General features: G+C 37.9%; 1 protein-coding gene and 1 long non-coding RNA gene across 5 annotated transcripts in view; one reads left to right on the top strand and one right to left on the bottom strand.

The window, feature by feature from the left end:
* Positions 1-1,799: 1,799 nt before the first annotated feature.
* The window catches only part of LOC117504557 (transcriptional-regulating factor 1-like), a 34,927-nt gene continuing 18,732 nt past the window's right edge, over positions 1,800-17,994 (top strand). For 2 of the 4 annotated variants that reach the window (XM_034164005.1, XM_034164004.1), the window contains exon 1: positions 1,800-2,016. In XM_034164005.1, the coding sequence (XP_034019896.1) occupies positions 1,991-2,016 (26 nt within the window). In that variant the 5' untranslated portion in view covers positions 1,800-1,990. Of the gene's footprint in view, positions 2,040-8,115; positions 8,212-17,994 lie in introns of those variants that run through there. The other 2 variants (XM_034164008.1, XM_034164007.1) reach the window with 2 other exon arrangements.
* Positions 2,299-7,637, bottom strand: LOC117504559. Its single transcript, XR_004558826.1, has 2 exons — positions 7,568-7,637; positions 2,299-2,363 (listed from the first exon to the last, which is right to left on the bottom strand). It is a non-coding gene; the product is annotated as an uncharacterized LOC117504559 (long non-coding RNA).

Raw genomic sequence — 17,994 nt, 5'->3', positions numbered from 1 at the left:
TGTGTAGAATTTTTGAGGGGAAAAAAATAATTTCATCCATTTTGGAATAAGGAGGTAGCATAACAAAATGTGGAAAAGCTGAGCGCTGTGAATACTTTCCAGATGCACTGCATAAAGGTAAAAATGATGGTGTGCAAAAGTATAACACATCTAAATTACATGTTTTACAGCCACTCTTCTTAAGACAAGTCAGGAGATGAATGTGTCTGAAAATGTCTCTGACTTCTGTTCTCAAAAACTGAGTGACCATGTAAGAAGGAGACGTGAGAAGAGCCAGTAAGACACCCAGGCAACTCGGGTAAGAGTTGTCAGCTTCTGTGGTTGTGATTGAAGAACTGTGCACAGCGTAACTTTGAACTGTTGTATCACCAGTTATATGGCTTTGTGGTGGCCTGAAAACAGAGAAGTTTGCCAGAAGGCACATGGAAGATGCAAGCCTAAATTCAAGCTGTTTTGTTCTGTGAGAATACTTCTCTGCTCTATTCCACACAGTTGTGAGTGGTAATGCAACAGGCGAAAGCTGTTTCAGTTGCATCACGCACCACTGTGCAGTCAAGATGTAAATATGTAGTGGTGTGCACATAACTGGTGCTCTGGTGCTTGTTTGTGTATGCAAAAAATAAATTATTTGACATAGAAAGCACGGATGGAAATGCTTTTCCTACTAGTTGTCATTATATATATATATATATATATATATATATATATATATATACAATTTGTGACTTAGATAAATTTAGCTAATGTGCTCCTTTGAATTTGAAGCGTAAAGAAGCTGCCATCATGAATCGCTGGAATTTCCATTTTCCTGGTTGGACACTTTGGACACTTTTATAACGTACAGGTATTAACCATGTTAGTGTGGCTTCCATGTGGTTTATGGTTTTTAATTTCAGATAACGGTTATTGATGCTAACCATTCTCATTCAGAGCTAGCATGTCGTATGAAGTTCACAATATAGTTATTTACAGTTTGGGCTATAACTGACACATTTTCTTCAGTAAAATTTTAAATATGGCTAACAATTGGGGTGCTAGCCCGACAACCAGCCCTGAATTGGGGAAGATACTGGCCTCTCTCTCCTAGCCTGTGATTCGTTGGCGGCTGAGACACTAACGTCAGCCTCACTTTGGTGTTGCACGAGTGCTGCTCTCCTATTGGTTGTTTAGGAGTTGGAAATCTCACTCCAAGATGGAGGCCCGTATCCGGCCCAGTTCATAGCCGGGCCGGTTGTCGGGCTAATTGGGGTGCTAGGTCATTTCCCTGAAAATGAATTCTATTTCACGTCATATTTACATGTGAATATTTTAAGCCACTTTGTTTGCTGAAAGGTGGCTTAATAGCCTTGTTAGCGTAAGCCCTGGAGTAAGTCATATTAAGTAAAATCCTGTTCCAGTTCACACTTTTTCTTCAGTAATTTCCTCAAAATAATTGTATATTCTGTTTCCCATCATAATTCTGCTTGAATTTGTCTCAGTAAATTTTGATTATCGGAATCTTGATAGCCCTGTTAGCATTAGATGACAGTTGTTCAAAATAAATACATTTTTGTGATGTTCACACTTTTTTCAGAGTGAAAGGATGAATTTGGTTCCCAAAGGGAGTACTGGGCAAATCAAAATTAGTTTATTTTCTGTGCTATGTCATGTTTCTTTATGAGTATGGCTGTGTTTCAATTCAGGGGTTGTATCTTTCAAAACCAAACCAGAGTTTTGTTTGCTAATTAGCATAAGAGCCCTTTTTTTTGTAGTTGTTGTTCTTGTATTAGTTAAATTTAGTTACTTTTCCATACTTATTCTTCAGTAAAACTGTGAATTTGGTTACCTATTTGGAGATGTTGTGCCAATTCCATCAAAAAACATTTCATCTTCCCTTTATGTCATATTAATACCTGTGTTTTGTCATATTTTGTCTTGCCGGGCAGGTGCACCACTCGGGAAAAGTCAAGAAAACTGTTCCCCACCTCCTCCATTTGCAGGAGCTCGGTTCATGGTTTGGTCTGACCCTGGCTCGAGGCAGGACCCAAGGATAACTCCAGGTGAAGTCATCCTCAAGTTTTTACTTGGTAATGAAAAAACAAAAAATAAGCCCTGGCGACTTATCACTTGGGGGAACTTGGTGCTGAACTCTGCCAGGTCTAAACACTGCATAAACAATATGTAAAAACCTCTCAGCAAAAAATGCATTCTAGTGAGAGATGCTAGGGTCTTTGGGTTTTAGTCTTTTGTTGGAGCATCCGCATCCCATACCCGAGGTTGTGAGTTCACGTCTAGTGAAACAAGAATTTTATTTTTTGCAAATTAAAATTTTGACAGCCCTATTAACATCAGAATGCACCTGTTGATGGTGCTGTAGCTTAACCCTCTGGGGTCCGAGGGCATTTTTTGGACAGTTCACTCGCCTGGCATAAATGTTTTATTATTGCTGTTAACAGCTCTCCCTCCATCCCACAATCAAGTTTTATGTCTCTTTTTTCAAGACAACATGTGCTTTCAGAATATATATATGTTTTTGTTGTGTTTTATAAGTGTAATAAAGGTTTACAATCAGAAATAAGAAAGAAAAAAATAAAGTGAAAAATAATTTTCCACACACATTTATTCAAAACACACAGCAAACTATAATAAACAACTGTTTTGACACTTTATAAAGGTAATTTGAGGTCTTGTGTGAAAGACTGTACAACAAAAAGGTTCAAACAATAAACACAAATGCACATTTTGAACAATATATACAAAATGGTCCATGCATTTTGTTATTTTGATATGGTAAACAGTGCTTTACGCCGATAAAGCAACAGAGTTATCCAGTAACATTCACATGCAAACAAGTGGAGCAATCCTGATAGTTACACACTCTTTGTTTGAGCACGTAGATTGTCATCAGAGGCTCTCCATCTGCTCCGTCTGCTTTCACTGATCGCTGTGCGTAATGCGCAGGGCACACTGGAATACAACCCCTGGCAAAAATTATGGAATCACCAGCCTCGGAGGCTGTTCATTCAGTTGTTTAATTTTGTAGAAGAAAAGCAGATCACAGACATGACACAAAAGTAAAGTCATTTCAAATGGCAACGTTCTGGCTTTAAGAAACACTATAAGAAATCAGGAAAAAAAATTGTGGCAGTCAGTAACGGTTACTTTTTTCGACCAAGCAGAGGGAAAAAAATATGGAATCACTCAATTCTGAGGAAAAAATTATGGAATCATGAAAAACAAAAGAACGCTCCAACACATCACTAGTATTTTGTTGCACCACCTCTGGCTTTTATAAAAGCTTGCAGTCTCTGAGGCATGGACGTAATGAGTGACAAACAGTACTCTTCATCAATCTGGCTCCAACTTTCTCTGATTGCTGTTGCCAGATCAGCTTTGCAGGTTGGAGCCTTGTCATGGACCATTTTCTTCAACTTCCACCAAAGATTTTCAATTGGATTAAGATCTGGACTATTTGCAGGCCATGACATTGACCCTATCTGTCTTTTTGCAAGGAATGTTTTCACAGTTTTTGCTCTATGGCAAGATGCATTATCATCTTGAAAAATGATTTCATCATCCCCAAACATCCTTTCAATTGATGGGATAAGAAAAGTGTCCAAAACATCAACGTAAACTTGTGCATTTATTGATGATGTAATAACAGCCATCTCCCCAGTGCCTTTACCTGACATGCAGCCCCATATCATCAATGACTGTGGAAATTTACATGTTCTCTTCAGGCAGTCATCTTTATAAATCTCATTGGAACGGCACCAAACAAAAGTTCCAGCATCATCACTTTGCCCAATGCAGATTCGAGATTCATCACTGAATATGACTTTCATCCAGTCATCCACAGTCCACGATTGCTTTTCCTTAGCCCATTGTAACCTTGTTTTTTTTCTGTTTAGGTTTTAATGATGGCTTTCGTTTAGCTTTTCTGTATGTAAATCCCATTTCCTTTAGGCGGTTTCTTGCAGTTCGGTCACAGACGTTGACTCCAGTTTCCTCCCATTCGTTCCTCATTTGTTTTGTTGTGCATTTTTGATTTTTGAGACATATTGCTTTAAGTTTTCTGTCTTAACACTTTGATGTCTTCCTTGGTCTACCAGTATGTTTGCCTTTAACAACCTTCCCATGTTGTTTGTATTTGGTCCAGAGTTTAGACACAGCTGACTGTGAACAACCAACATCTTTTGCAACATTGCGTGATGATTTACCCTCTTTTAAGAGTTTGATAAACTTCTCTTTTGTTTCAATTGACATCTCTCGTGTTGGAGCCATGATTTATGTCAGTCCACTTGGTGCAACAGCTCTCCAAGGTGTGATCACTCCTTTTTACGAGGTCTATTAGAAAAGTATCCGACATTAATTTTTTTTTTTTAAACCATATGGATTTGAATCACGTGTGATTGCGTCAGACAAGCTTGAACCCTCGCGTGCATGCGTGAGTTTTTCCACGCCTGTCGTTGCGTCATTCGCCTGTGAGCAGGCTTTGAGTGAGGAGTGGTCCACCCCCTCGGCGGATTTTCATTGTCAGGAAATGGCAGAATGATTTGGGCTTTTTTTCCATCAGAATTTTTTCAGAAACTGTTAGAGAGTGGCAGCTGGAAACCATTCGAAAAAATTATCTGGCTTTTGGTGAAAATTTTATGGGCTTCACAGAGAATAAGGACTGTTACTACAGCTTTAAGGACGGCTTTAAGGACGCTCGGTGTGCCGCGCTCCGTGCTGTCATCGAGAGCCACAAACCACCGGATCATTTCTAAAGGGATGGCTCTGTGGAGCCAGGACTGTCGTGTGCACTTTCTCTGGTTATCACAAGAGCTGGACATCAACCATTTTCCGGCAGATTTCAGTTTTAACAAGAGATTTTGTCATGGAAAGCCGAGCAGAGGCTTCGCGCGTCACGACCGATTTGCTGATGGAGCGAGACAAAGGAACACCTCGGTTTTGGTCTCACAGGACGGCTTTGAGATGGCATTCAGACAGCTGTCGGTGGTTTTTCCATCGAGTGATTATCCGAGAAATTGTGGATGTGCCTGGACATGCCAGAACATGTCCCGTGAGGCTTCATTACGGCATTGCTGTGCGCCATGCGGCACTGCCGCGACGCACAAAGCCTCCGCTCCTCTTTCCATGACAAACACTCCTGTAACAGTGGAATGTGCCATTCATTTCCAAACTGGACGCTGTGTTTTATCCGGGACATCATCTGACTAGCACAGGAAATTGTGAAAAGACATGGACATCAGCATTTTTTCGGCACATTGAGACAGACGTGCGGAGGAATTCTGCGCGTCGCGGTGGTGCCGCATGGCGCAAAGCAACGCCGTGATGAAGCCTCACGGGACATGTTCTGGCTGTCCAGGCACATCCACAATTTCTCGGATAATCACTCGATGGAAAAACCACCGACAGCTGTCTGAACGCCATCTCAAAGCTGTCCTGTGAGACCAAAACGGAGGTGTTTCTTTGTCTCGCTCCATCAGCAAATCGGTCGTGACGCGCAAAGCCTCCGCTTGGCTTTCCATGACAAAATCTCTTGTTAAAAGTGAAATCTGCCGGAAAATGGTTGATGTCCAGCTCCTGTGATAACCAGAGAAAGTGCACACGACGGTTTCGGATCCACAGAGCCATCCGTTTAGAAATGATCCGGTGGTTTGTGGCTCTTGATGGCGGCACGGAGCGCGGCGCGCCAAGCGTCCTTAAAGCCGTCCTTAAAGCCGTCCTTAAAGCCGTCCTTAAAGCCGTCCTTAAAGCTGTAGTAACACTCCTTATTCTCTGTGAAGCCCGTAAAACTTTCACCGAAAGCCAGATAAATTTTTTGAATGGTTTCCAGCTGCCAGTCTCTGTTTCTGAAAAAATTCTGATGGAAAAAAAGCCCAAATCATTCTGCCATTTCCTGACAATGAAAATCCGCCAAGGGGGCTGGACCTCTCCTCACTCAAAGCCTGCTCACAGGCGAATGACACAACCGACAGGCATGGAAAAACTCATGCATGCGCACAAGGGTTCAAGCTTGTCTGACGCAATCACACGTGATTCAAATCCATATGGTTTTTGAAAAAAATAATAAGGTCAGATACTTTTCTAATAGACCTCGTAGATGCAGACTAACGAGCAGATCTGATTTGATGCAGGTGTTAGTTTTGGGGATGAAAATTTACAGGGTGATTCCATAATTTATTCCTCAGAATTGAGTGAGTCCATATTTTTTTCCCTCTGCTTGGTCTAAAAAAGTAACCGTTACTGACTGCCACAATTATTTTTCCTGATTTCTTATAGTGTTTCTTAAAGCCAGAAAGTTGCCATTTGAAATGACTTTAGTTTTGTGTCATGTCTGTGATCTGCTTTTTTTTCCTACAAAATTAAACAACTGAATGAACATCCTCCGAGGCCGGTGATTACATAATTATTGCCACGGGTGTTGGGGAAGTGTAATGACATGGACCCACAACAGGGGGCGCAAATGAACGGTCAATGGGTAGTCAAATAAATACAATTTATTGTGGCAAATGTGCACAACAGGTCGAATACTATTTTTAGACAGTCAATTACAAAAGACAACAGGTGACGTGTGGGCAGGTCCGAGGGTAGGAGACGCCTATCCAGAGAAGAGCCGGGGCCCACAAGGTTCCGCCGCCAACGAAGACCTGCAGTAAACCGAAGCTGCCAAGTCCTGAGTCCCCACGTGGCCTCTACTTCAGCTGTCAGATTCGGTACTGCTGGCAGGAACAGAAGACAGGTTAACGGTGGGTGTGTGCACACCCAGCAGAACAATCAGCAATTCAGTTCAGTTCTTTTTGTGGGAGAATCTCCACCTCCGACACAAAAACACAGAAACGTGCAGAGACCAACTGTTACTTCTCTGGTTTGGAAAGAGGAGTGAAGTCCGTCACTCTTCTACGTCCAAAACCCAGCTCCCAGCTGACTGAAGATAACTGGTACTCCTGCAAAGGTTTTCAAAAGACAATGATACGTGTGTTCAGCACAGACACGGCTGAGAGTTTTACCTGAGTGGTAAACTGATATCTCGGCAGAGATGTGGTGTCTCCTCCAGTCTTATATGGGATGGGATGATGATGAGATGATTTCTGACAGCTGGTAGTCCTGGCTCCTGGGTGGTGACTGCGCCCTCTGGTGCCTGAAACCCGACTACAGACAGGGCGCCCTCTGGCGTTGGCCAGCAGTACCTCCTCTTCGGGCAGCCCACATAACAAGGGGTTGTAGTATGTACTCATTTGAGCACACAGGGGGCTATTCAAACGGGCCAACTCGTAACATATCACTCCTAAAAACGATCTTTGGCTTTTCACGTGAGGTACGTCTGCCCTACGATTGGATTTTGGAAAACTACGTGACGGTGAACAAATTCCGATTGGACAGTCACATTGCGCACATCATCACACAGCTTCTCTGAGGAGTACAAAGATGGCCGACGTCTGGCTCAAAAGTCTGCAGAGTTAACTTTTCAGCAAAAAAAAAAAGTAAGTTTCTATCTCATATCATTAAAAAGTTATTTATAATTTAGTAAAGCTTGGTCTTAGCCATCGTGTACGATGGCGTCGGCCCCAGAGGGTTAAACAATTTGATTACACTTCAAATGGTCTTCTCAGTAAAAGTCTGCTCCCAAACTGGCCCCACCTCCTTAGTATGGGATCGAGTGCTCTATGTGATAGATTTTATGTATAAACATGCTAGCAGAGAGGTTCCGTGTTTTCTGCAAAGCTGAAATGTTTTCCTTAACACTTAAGTGCTTACATGGATTTAGAATTTTGAAAATATTTAAAACAAAAAAATCATTTGCTTGTTTAATGTTGGCCCCCCTGGCTACGTCCCTGGATAAGCTTAGGTTTATGGTTTATTCTGCAAAGTTTAGGGTAAGTGAGGTGGAAGCAGTTTTTTTCTCTGTATTAAGTTGTCTCGTTTCCACTATAACTGTGACACAGCCTGTGAGGTCACAGTTATGTATGTCGAATACACACACACACACACACACACACACACACACACACACACACACACACACACACACACACACACACACACACACACACACACACACACACACACACACACACACACACACACACACACACACACACACACACACCACACTGTCATTATGACAAGGTAGATGAAACCCTGCCAGTGCTACTGACAGATCGTTGGTGAAACTTCTCTGCTTTGATACAACGGTCTTCTCTCCTGCTCATGACAAACTAATGGGTGAGATCAGATTCTTTTTTCTTTCCACTTTTCATTTGAAACTATCTAAATGAGGACCAAACAATATTATTTACATGCTCAAACACCACAAGTGTGTTTCTTGAAGCTTCGACAGTTGACTTCACCCAACAGAAACATTTTTTAAATCTTGATAAAGGTGAAACATCTAAGATATTTATTCTTAAAAATAAAAACAACAAAAATCAGTGTTTTTATTATTATGAAAAGGTGTGTCTGATTATTTTATGTAATAAAAAAGATATATCTATGATATGTAACGTATGTCTTCCAGATGTTTTAATTATCCCGAGTTTAATTTACTGCTTTCATCCTGCAGAAATTTAAATTATTGTTTGTTAATCTGCTGTTTTGATAATAGCATGAATTTATTTGGATCAGGGTTGAGCACAATTGTTGCTATTTTTGTCCCCATAGATAAGGTGACCTCCTTTAACATCTGCAGGCAAAAAAAAAGAAAAAAAATGGAGGGGAACAGCTGCTTTTATGTTTTATGTCTGTGCGAAAGCTGAGTGAATATGTGTGCCTGGTGAAAAATGCTTGATTTTCCAAGAAAATCCAAATGAAAATCGCAAGTCGAGCTGTGTCGTCGAACTGGGCGCCCGTGTGAAAGAAGGATACAAAAGGCCGGTGTGCACAAAATCGAGGACCAAGCAGTTTATGAGTTAAATGAATCAAAATTTAACATCTGCTTATTTTGCAAAGTACAGATTTTAGTGATCTTGTGCACAGGAGCAGGGTTACTCAGAAAGAATGCAGAGTTTTCAGAGAATAAATACAAAAAGAACCATGTTTCGCAGATTCTTGGGAATTCGTGGCGGTACATGCTTTATTGAGTGCTGTTTTAAAATCAGAAAATTGTGACAAAAATAGTTTGAATGTATCTTTTACAGTTAAATATTATTCAAAGTGCTATGAGTCGATTCACAACACGGTATGCCGATACCGGTCATTCGCCAGAGGAACATTAGCGTGGACTGCACATAATATTTAACTGTAAAAGGTAACACCTTTGTCATTAGCAAAATTTAGCTAGTTCTTGGGGTTTTTAGATTTATGTACGTCAACATAGCAGGATTGACAACTTTACGGTGCATTAAAAAGACATCGCTAACAGTGGCTAATGCTAGCACAAATGGTCACGTTACCCAGATTCACGCGAGCTGGGATTAATGTGGAAAATAGCATAATCTGATTACACATCAACTATAGTCAGGGCCATCATGGTTAGCGTATATGCTAAGGCTATATGCCATTAGCATGATTTAAAATACAGTCTCTCAGAAGTCAAACACGCCATATAAATGTAACTATGTCCACATAATCTACATCAGGTCATGGTTTGTAAAACGTTCATTGCTCATTTTAATGAAACACATCACAAAGGAACACAGATACTGAGCCGATCTACGCCCAGTGTGATATGCATACACTGTCTTTTTGCCACGATGCTGCCCTCCTTTTATAAAGAGGGCATGGAATGGGTAAAGAAATCACTTTTAATGAGGCGTTGCCCAAGTGTCTATGGAGTATTACTGGCTACAAACTTCAATATGTTTGTTTGCTAGTTAACATATGTTAGCCTCGTGAAAGAGTGCATAATACGATTCCTTTAATATATTTTGTGACATATTTTGAGGTTCTGCAGCAGAAAAGCATCATATTAAGTCAGGTGTGGGTGCATGCACTTCAGCCACAACACCAACCAACCACTTTGGGACCTGGATGGCAACCACCCAGGCAGACAACCAGTCCACTTCCACGTATCTGTAAACTAATCATCGATCCATGCACCCAGGTGAAGCATAGTCATCCACCTCCCACCAAAAAAAACCCCCATCATGTGCAGCACTAAAAATGTTGTTTTTACTACCTCCTGTAAAATTGGGCGACAACGGCGGTATTAACCATCTGCACAGTGCCTCGTTTTCGCTCTGGCTGGCTGGATTTTCTTTATTTGCTTTTTACATCCAGATTATTTGGAATGTTGCTTTTCCTTCCTTCATCTTAACTGTAACCATTACTCAAAAAGTGAACTAAAAAATCCTTTGTTTACACACGCAGAAATTTTTATTATTATAAAGCTTAATTACACCAACTTAAAAATGTACAAACAGGGCTGTAAACATTTTAATACATTCTCCATATGTTTTATTATTATTTCCAGCTTTCTGATTTTGCCATGTGAATCCTCAAGGGAATTTTTCTGATGTAACCATGGTGATGCTTATGTCTTTGATATATATATATATATATATATATATATATATATATATATATATATATATATATATATATATATATATATATAAGGCAGTTTAATAATGCACAGTCTATCACTGGGACTATGTGCCCAGGAATCTTTATAGACAGGAAGTTAAATAGCTGCGACAGTCTTTTACAACACCCCGGGATAAGCAAGACTTCCTATTTAAATCAATATATAAAAGAACTGCAAATAATTCTGTTCAAAATTGCCAACATGACCCAAAGTAGGAGGTTCACTCATCCTCTATGAGAATCCAAAATGAGAAATCGGCATCTACCGTAGTTTTTTATGGAGTTGCTGATGAATATTTTACTCAACCACTCACTAACTCTCTACATTATGTTCACTGCAGGGATTCATGCCATTCAATTTTAAAATTTTGAAGTTACTTGCTTACTGTTAGCAAGTTACCTCTGCATCATGCTGGCTACATGCTATTCATAGTACACAGAAAGTGTGTGTCAATCATGTTAGCAATCTTGATGCTAATGGCGGGAATTTCTGCTGTTAGATTTTGATGATATTTGCTCCTTAACACTGCAAGATAAATATTTTCACTTTTTTTTGTAACTGGGTGATTCTTTAACTATGGGCACTATTGGCCTTGTAAATGTAATTTCCACCACACCGTTGCCTTACAATATAAAGCGCCTTGGGGCAACCGTTTGTTGTGATTTGGCGCTATATACATGTGCTCTGATGTCACTGTTTATCTCCATAGAAACTACCCAAACAATCTTTCATACAAACTGTTTAAAGGGACATTACAGTGTTGTGGTGGAAATTACGGCAATAGTGTGGGACAACTACATTTTGTTTAAAAAAATCACAACAGTTGTATGACACTGAATACCCCAATTATGTTTTGATTATTTTACTGATATTTTATTCAGAGATATTTTAAAACATTAGAAAAAACATTTCTTTACCATTCATTTTTATCATTGAAGATCAAAAGTCTGGGTGTGGGACAAGCACAAAACGGCAATATTTGCATATCATGTTGCTGAAAAAAGGTGAAAAAGTCATCATAGACTACTAGAACAAATTTCTTAACACACTTTCATTGTAAAGATAACTATAAAAGTGTGAAATTTCCCCTTTTTTCTGTTTTTCATACAATATGATCAAAGGACATAATAAGTGCCCGTAGTCTAAGAATCACCCAACTACTAATAACTTTCCTGTTTTGTGCTCGCTACACGCTAGTCTTAGTTCACAGAAAATGTGTATCACTCAAGCTAATGGTCTTGATGCTAACTGCAAGGCTGTGGTGGCAACTAAAGCCACTCTTTGTTTTCATCATTCACAAAACCCAACTGATATGGATCGTTGCTAGCGAACGATTCTTGTTATTTCTACAGAAAATGTCAATCAAAAAGTATGCCTGCTGACAAAGTGTTAAGGTTTTTGGCGCTGCCTTGCTTGTGCATGTTTGTCACATCTTTGTCATGGTGGTGAAATTGAGAGAATTCATTTGACAAAAACTTTGATTTTGTAGGAACACCGTTGCACTTTTACTGCTCTGTAGGTGACATTTTTCTCGTAGGATTGCCACAGCACGGCACGACGCACTGTCGGCGTAAAGCCGAGACGCTGTCTGAGTGGGTGTGTTCTTTTTTAATAGGGCAAAATTAACAAAATTTGCTGGATTAAAAAAAAATTAATATAGTGAATAGTCAACAGTATTTGTCACTCTATTTTTTTTAATGCACTTGCATTTTACACAATTATTTTTACTTACTTCCACCCTTTCAGTCACATTCCTGAAATGCATGACAAATTGTAATTTTGTTGTGAAACTGAAAAAAATGTGTGTGTTTCATTATATCATGACAACATTTTAAAATCTCAAATGCATTTTCATCACATCCATTTTTTCATCTAATTTTTGTTGTTTCCACTCACCATATCAAAGTTTTTCATTCCCTTTGCATCTGCATGTGAGTTAAAGGTTTCAGCAGCATATCAGCTTCATGAACTTTACATTTAGTTTGGCTAAAGTATAGGAGGCAAAATGGGAATATAAGCGGTACATTTAAAGATTTTGACTGAAAATGAGTTTATCTTGAGAAATATGAATATCAAATGTGATACTAGTTTGGAAGAAAAACTCAAATTATAACTCTTATGTATGGGTTTCATGCAAAAGTCTTGAACACCTCATTGTTTCTGTATAAATGTAGTTTTTTGATGTTTCATACCATTTAGTGTATTTTATTGAAAACATAGCATAGTAAATAAAGTAACAAACAAATAAAAATCAGTGTAAATGATGCAAACTCATTGCATCATTCCATAAAGACAACAAAAGTGAAAATAATTGCTAAGTAATAAATGAATCAATAAAAAGTTCTTGTAAAACAAAGTTTTCCCAAAGGAATACAGTTTGAAAGTTAAACAGTGCACACCCTAGAATCTTAATTTCAAAGCCGTTTGCTATTTTTGCAGGACTAAGATGATGACTGATGACCCCCGTCACCATTATTTGAATTTGCAATTAAAATAACAATAAACCTTCATAAGAATTGTTGCATTTTTACATGTGCATAGAAAATCACACGATGCACTTCATTTTTTCATAGGTTGTTGTTATTACATGTTTTGACTCAACACAATTAATCAGACTTACATGTTTTAAATGGATGTCCACATCTGAAATGCAAAGTTATCCTGTAGGTTACACTGCAGTTATGCGGTTACATAAAACAACGTTTAAAGAAATGTTAAAATGCCTCGAACAAGAAAACACTTAAACATGTGGGTTTAATCACCATCAAACTGAGGAACATAACTGGGATCCTTTTGTCGATATTGAAAGCTGATATTTGTTAAAAAAGACAAAACAGTTTTAGTTTTTGAGATGTTTGCATGAAGTTAAAGTAAAACAAATTAAATAAACCATCAGCCAAGTCCGTGAAATAAACCAAAGCAACACTTTACCCAACAGGACACAACTGACTAATGTCCAGGGTAATATTATTTCTGTCAAAAAGTGAATCACATGATGCAATGTGCAGTGTTGTGCAGCGTTATTTGTGGTGACAGTTTTTGAATCTTTCGCATTAACTTGTGAAAAAGTGACCTGTTGTCAAGACTGAAATCAAATCAGTTGAATACAGATTTTTTTTAGAATGAAGTCTGCAGCTTCACATATATTTGTACATACAAACACGCCTCTAAAGCTTTTGTTGTTGATGAATTTTTAAGATTTTTTTAATGAAAGGCTCTGAAATCTGCAGTTCCACATCATGCAAGTGAGGCATCTAAAGTTTTGTTGTTGATGATTTTATTTTTTAAATAAAAGGGTCATTGATGTTTGCAGCCTTTCATGTACTTGTGCACACAAACGGGGTCTCTGAAGTGTTTGTTGTTGCTGGTTGTATTTATTTATATATTTATTTTAAATAAAAGTCTTGTTGAAGTGTGCAGCTTCAAATGCAAACGTACACATGCCCAGGATTTCGAGAGCTTTTCTAACTTTAGATTCTTTTGGTTTTTGACTTTCAACTATTGCAGAGTTGTAAAGTAAAGTTGTAAAGGCAAATTATTTCAGCAGCAGTGATGTTTTATTTCAAACAAGATTTAATATTTTACATTTTTCTTCAAAAATTTAAATGCTAGTTAGAGAATTTTGGTGCAACTTGTGTTCATACCAAGAAAACCTGACCAGCATCATCACTGACAAAATGGAATAAATCGGGTGTATCTTAAAATACCACATTCCAGATTTGGCATTCTACAAAATAGCCCCCAAAATATCACAATTTATTTTTAGAAACAGTCATTTTCTCTTACGCATTGATGCTGTATGTTAATGTTTTACCAAAAATGTGCTCTGGACTTGTGATGAATTTGCAACATTTTTCAACAAAAGAATAACTTCCACTTATGAAGATCACCTGATTTTCTTACAACAAATTCAGTAATTTCTCTATAATCTTTAAAAATATGTATTTAAAATGCATCAAAGCTCAAAGGTTTAAAGTCATAATTGGTTTCACGTCTGTTTCTTGTGTGTTTTATTTATCGTTACTATTTATAGACCACAATGCACTTGTAAAATGTAAACTCGGCTTGAATTTATCCTAAAAATACATCTTAACTCAGTCCTAAATTACTGCACAAAGTATCTGGCAATTCGTTGTTGCCACACTGAGTTTTGTTGTCCCCATCGGTCGGTGATGGGTGATGGGGTGAAGAACCAAGAAGTCAGCTGAGAAAAAAGTCCAGAAGTGCTTCTCTCTTTCCCCCTGCTGTGCTCTTGCCGGATTTTATGGTGAATTTTAGAGAAAACGAGACATGTCTCCCCCGTACGCACTCCTCCGCGTTCCTCTTCCATCCTCTCATATCCTTTCATTCACACATTTTTGTTCAATCAGTCTGTCTCAGACACAAACTGGGGCCAATCCCGTAAAGACAGAACTGCCAAATGCTGCAACGTGCACATTAAACAATGAAAATTATGACTAAAATATTGTCATATTATAATCTACATGTGAGGTTATTGTGTCAGATACTCATTGTGTCGTGACCTAACTATTATAGATTATGCATGTTAATTCTGAGGTTTCCAGCTGCGACTTTGTTACATTGTACATGTGACCTCAGCATTAACATGTTCTCCCACACATACTTTCACTCATTCACTGCTTTTATCATTGTCCATTTCTTTAAGTAGGATTTAGTTCAGGCACGACCAAGGATGGAAATATTTGTACAATAATTAAGTCCCAGGTATAACAAAATAAAGTAATACAGGAAACCTGAGCCTGGACTTGATCCTTTTTTTTTGTATTAAAATCCATCTCTGTTCCACTTCATAATGAACCTGTACCATTGGTAATTCAATGCATAAATGTTATACAATCTACAGAAGCCTATAACTCTTTCAGAGTTGTCATGGGTGTCTTGGTGGCTTCCCTGACTAGTGTCATTCCTGCATGGTATACATATGGTATACCATACAATACCTTTCTGTCTGTATTTTCAAATGAATTCTTAATTATGGGTGATTCTTAGACTACGGGCACTTATTATGTCCTTCGATCATATTGTATGAAAAACAGAAAAAAGGGGGAAATTTCACACTTTTATAGTTATCTTTACAATGAAAGTGTGTTAAGAAATTTGTTCTAGTAGTCTATGATGACTTTTTCACCTTTTTTCAGCATCATTATATGCAAATATTGCCATTTTGCGCTTGTCCCACACCCAGACTTTTGATCTTCAATGATAAAAATGAATGGTAAAGAAATGTTTTTTCTAATGTTTTAAAATATCTCTGAATAAAATATCAGTAAAATAATCAAAACATAATTGGGGTATTCAGTGTCATACAACTGTTGTGATTTTCTTAAACAAAATGTAGTTGTCCCACACTATTGCCGTAATTTCCACCACAAGACTGTAATGTCCCTTTAAACAGTTTGTATGAAAGATTGTTTGGGTAGTTTCTATGGAGATAAACAGTGACATCAGAGCACATGTATATAGCACCAAATCACAACAAACAGTTGCCCCAAGGCGCTTTATATTGTAAGGCAATGGTGTGGTGGAAATTACATTTACAAGGCCAGTAGTGCCCGTAGTTAAAGAATCACCCTTATATACAACCCCAAATCAGAAAAGTTGGGATGTATGGAAAAAGCAAATTAAATAAAAAAACTTCAGCAGTGACATTTACATTTACTTTGACTTTTTTTTTCATTGCAGATCATATGAACCTAAGATATTTCATGCCTTGTATGGGCAACTTCATTTAATTTGTGAATATATTCCATACATTCATCAATAGCTGATATAACCACATGGGTGGAGTTAGATTCACAAATTGCACTTAAAACTTTACTGTGCAAAAAATCATTCTTTTGCCAACCTTGTCCAAAAGTGGTGTTGACTTTTCTGGGCATCTGGTTAGACCATTACACAGTGTATATATTGTAGTCAGATGAATCTGTATTCTTAATCTTTTAAGGGGAAAAATGGACACTGCGTGTTCCAAACCATAGTCTAAAAGGACCATCCAAACTGTTATCAGCAACAAATCTGAACGCCAGGGACTGTCATGGTATAGGGATGTGTCAGTGCTCTTAGCAACGGCACTTTTTTGAAGGAGCATTAATGCAAAAAATACTTTGAGATTTCAGAGTAAAGTGTTGCCTTCAAGACGAGATCTTGTTGAGGGACATCAATACATTTATCAACAAGACAATACAAAAATCACATTTTGCACACATGACAAAAGGCATGGCTGTAGAGAATTTTGAAACAAAAAATGCAAAGTTGATGACCCAGTACTGTTGCATACCTTAATACATGTTTGTAGGAAGAATGAACAAAATAGAACCTGAAAGGTTAAATTGCTTGGTATCCTCATTGCCAAAATGTCTTTTAAGCATTGTGAGAAGGAATAAAAACATCACAAAGTGGTCAGTGGTTTAGCATTCCAACTTTTTATTTTGAATGTGTTGCAGGCCTACAAAAACAAAATAAAACAAAAATATTTCATAAGTACACACACCCTTCAACACAAATTAATCAACATACAGTAGTTATGTAATATAATATTAAATTTTGCAATGATTATATTTCAGTAATAATCAGCTACAACAAAAGATATAATAGTGACAATATTAATACAAATCAAGTATGGCAATATGGCAAAAGTATGGCACGTAATTTTCATTTATTTCACATCATGTTGTCAAGATTTGCTTCCCATTTTACTGACAAGACCAGATTTTTTTTTTTTTTTAATATTATTTTTATGTATACTAGCTTCTTGAAAGTTCTGATTTGATGTGATTCCAAAGAAAATGTAAACATGTATGGTACTCATTTACGGAGGGGTTATATTGTGTTAGAAAACAATTTTTTAACACTTATTAAAATGTGGAATTAAGTTAAAATGCTCAATGAAGCCGTTTACCTACTTTCAAATAATTAATGGTGATGAACAATGAGAGAACCTAAGGGAACGGCTTCAGTTGGGATCACTCAGACAAGTTAAGTTTGGATAAACTAACATGTTGACATAAATGTGACTTGTTGCAATAACTTAAATCAACTTAATTTGTTTGTGTGTCAGCAGTTGAAGCACTTTTTATTACAACTCCAATTCCAATTAAGTTGGGACGTTGTGTGAAATGTAAATAAAAACAGAATACAATGATTTGCAAATCCTCTTCAACCTATATTCAATTGAATACACCACAAAGACAAGATATTTAATGTTCAAACTGGTAGACCTTTTGTTTTTGTGCAAATATTTGCTCATTTTGAAATGGATGCCTGCAACACGTTTCAAAAAAGTTGGGACAGTGGCAACAAGAGACTGTGAAAGTTGACGATTGCTCAAAGAACATCTGTCTGGAACATTCTACAGGTGAACAGGTTTATTGGAAACAGGTGAGTGTCATGATTGGGTATGAAAGGAGCATCCCCAAAAGACTCAGCCTTTCTCAAGCAAAGATGGGGCGAGGATCACCACTTTG

This window comes from Thalassophryne amazonica, chromosome 23 (assembly GCF_902500255.1).
Source record: "Thalassophryne amazonica chromosome 23, fThaAma1.1, whole genome shotgun sequence".
In the NCBI taxonomy this organism is placed as follows: domain Eukaryota; kingdom Metazoa; phylum Chordata; class Actinopteri; order Batrachoidiformes; family Batrachoididae; genus Thalassophryne; species Thalassophryne amazonica.
This window is presented reverse-complemented; position numbering and strand designations above follow the sequence as displayed.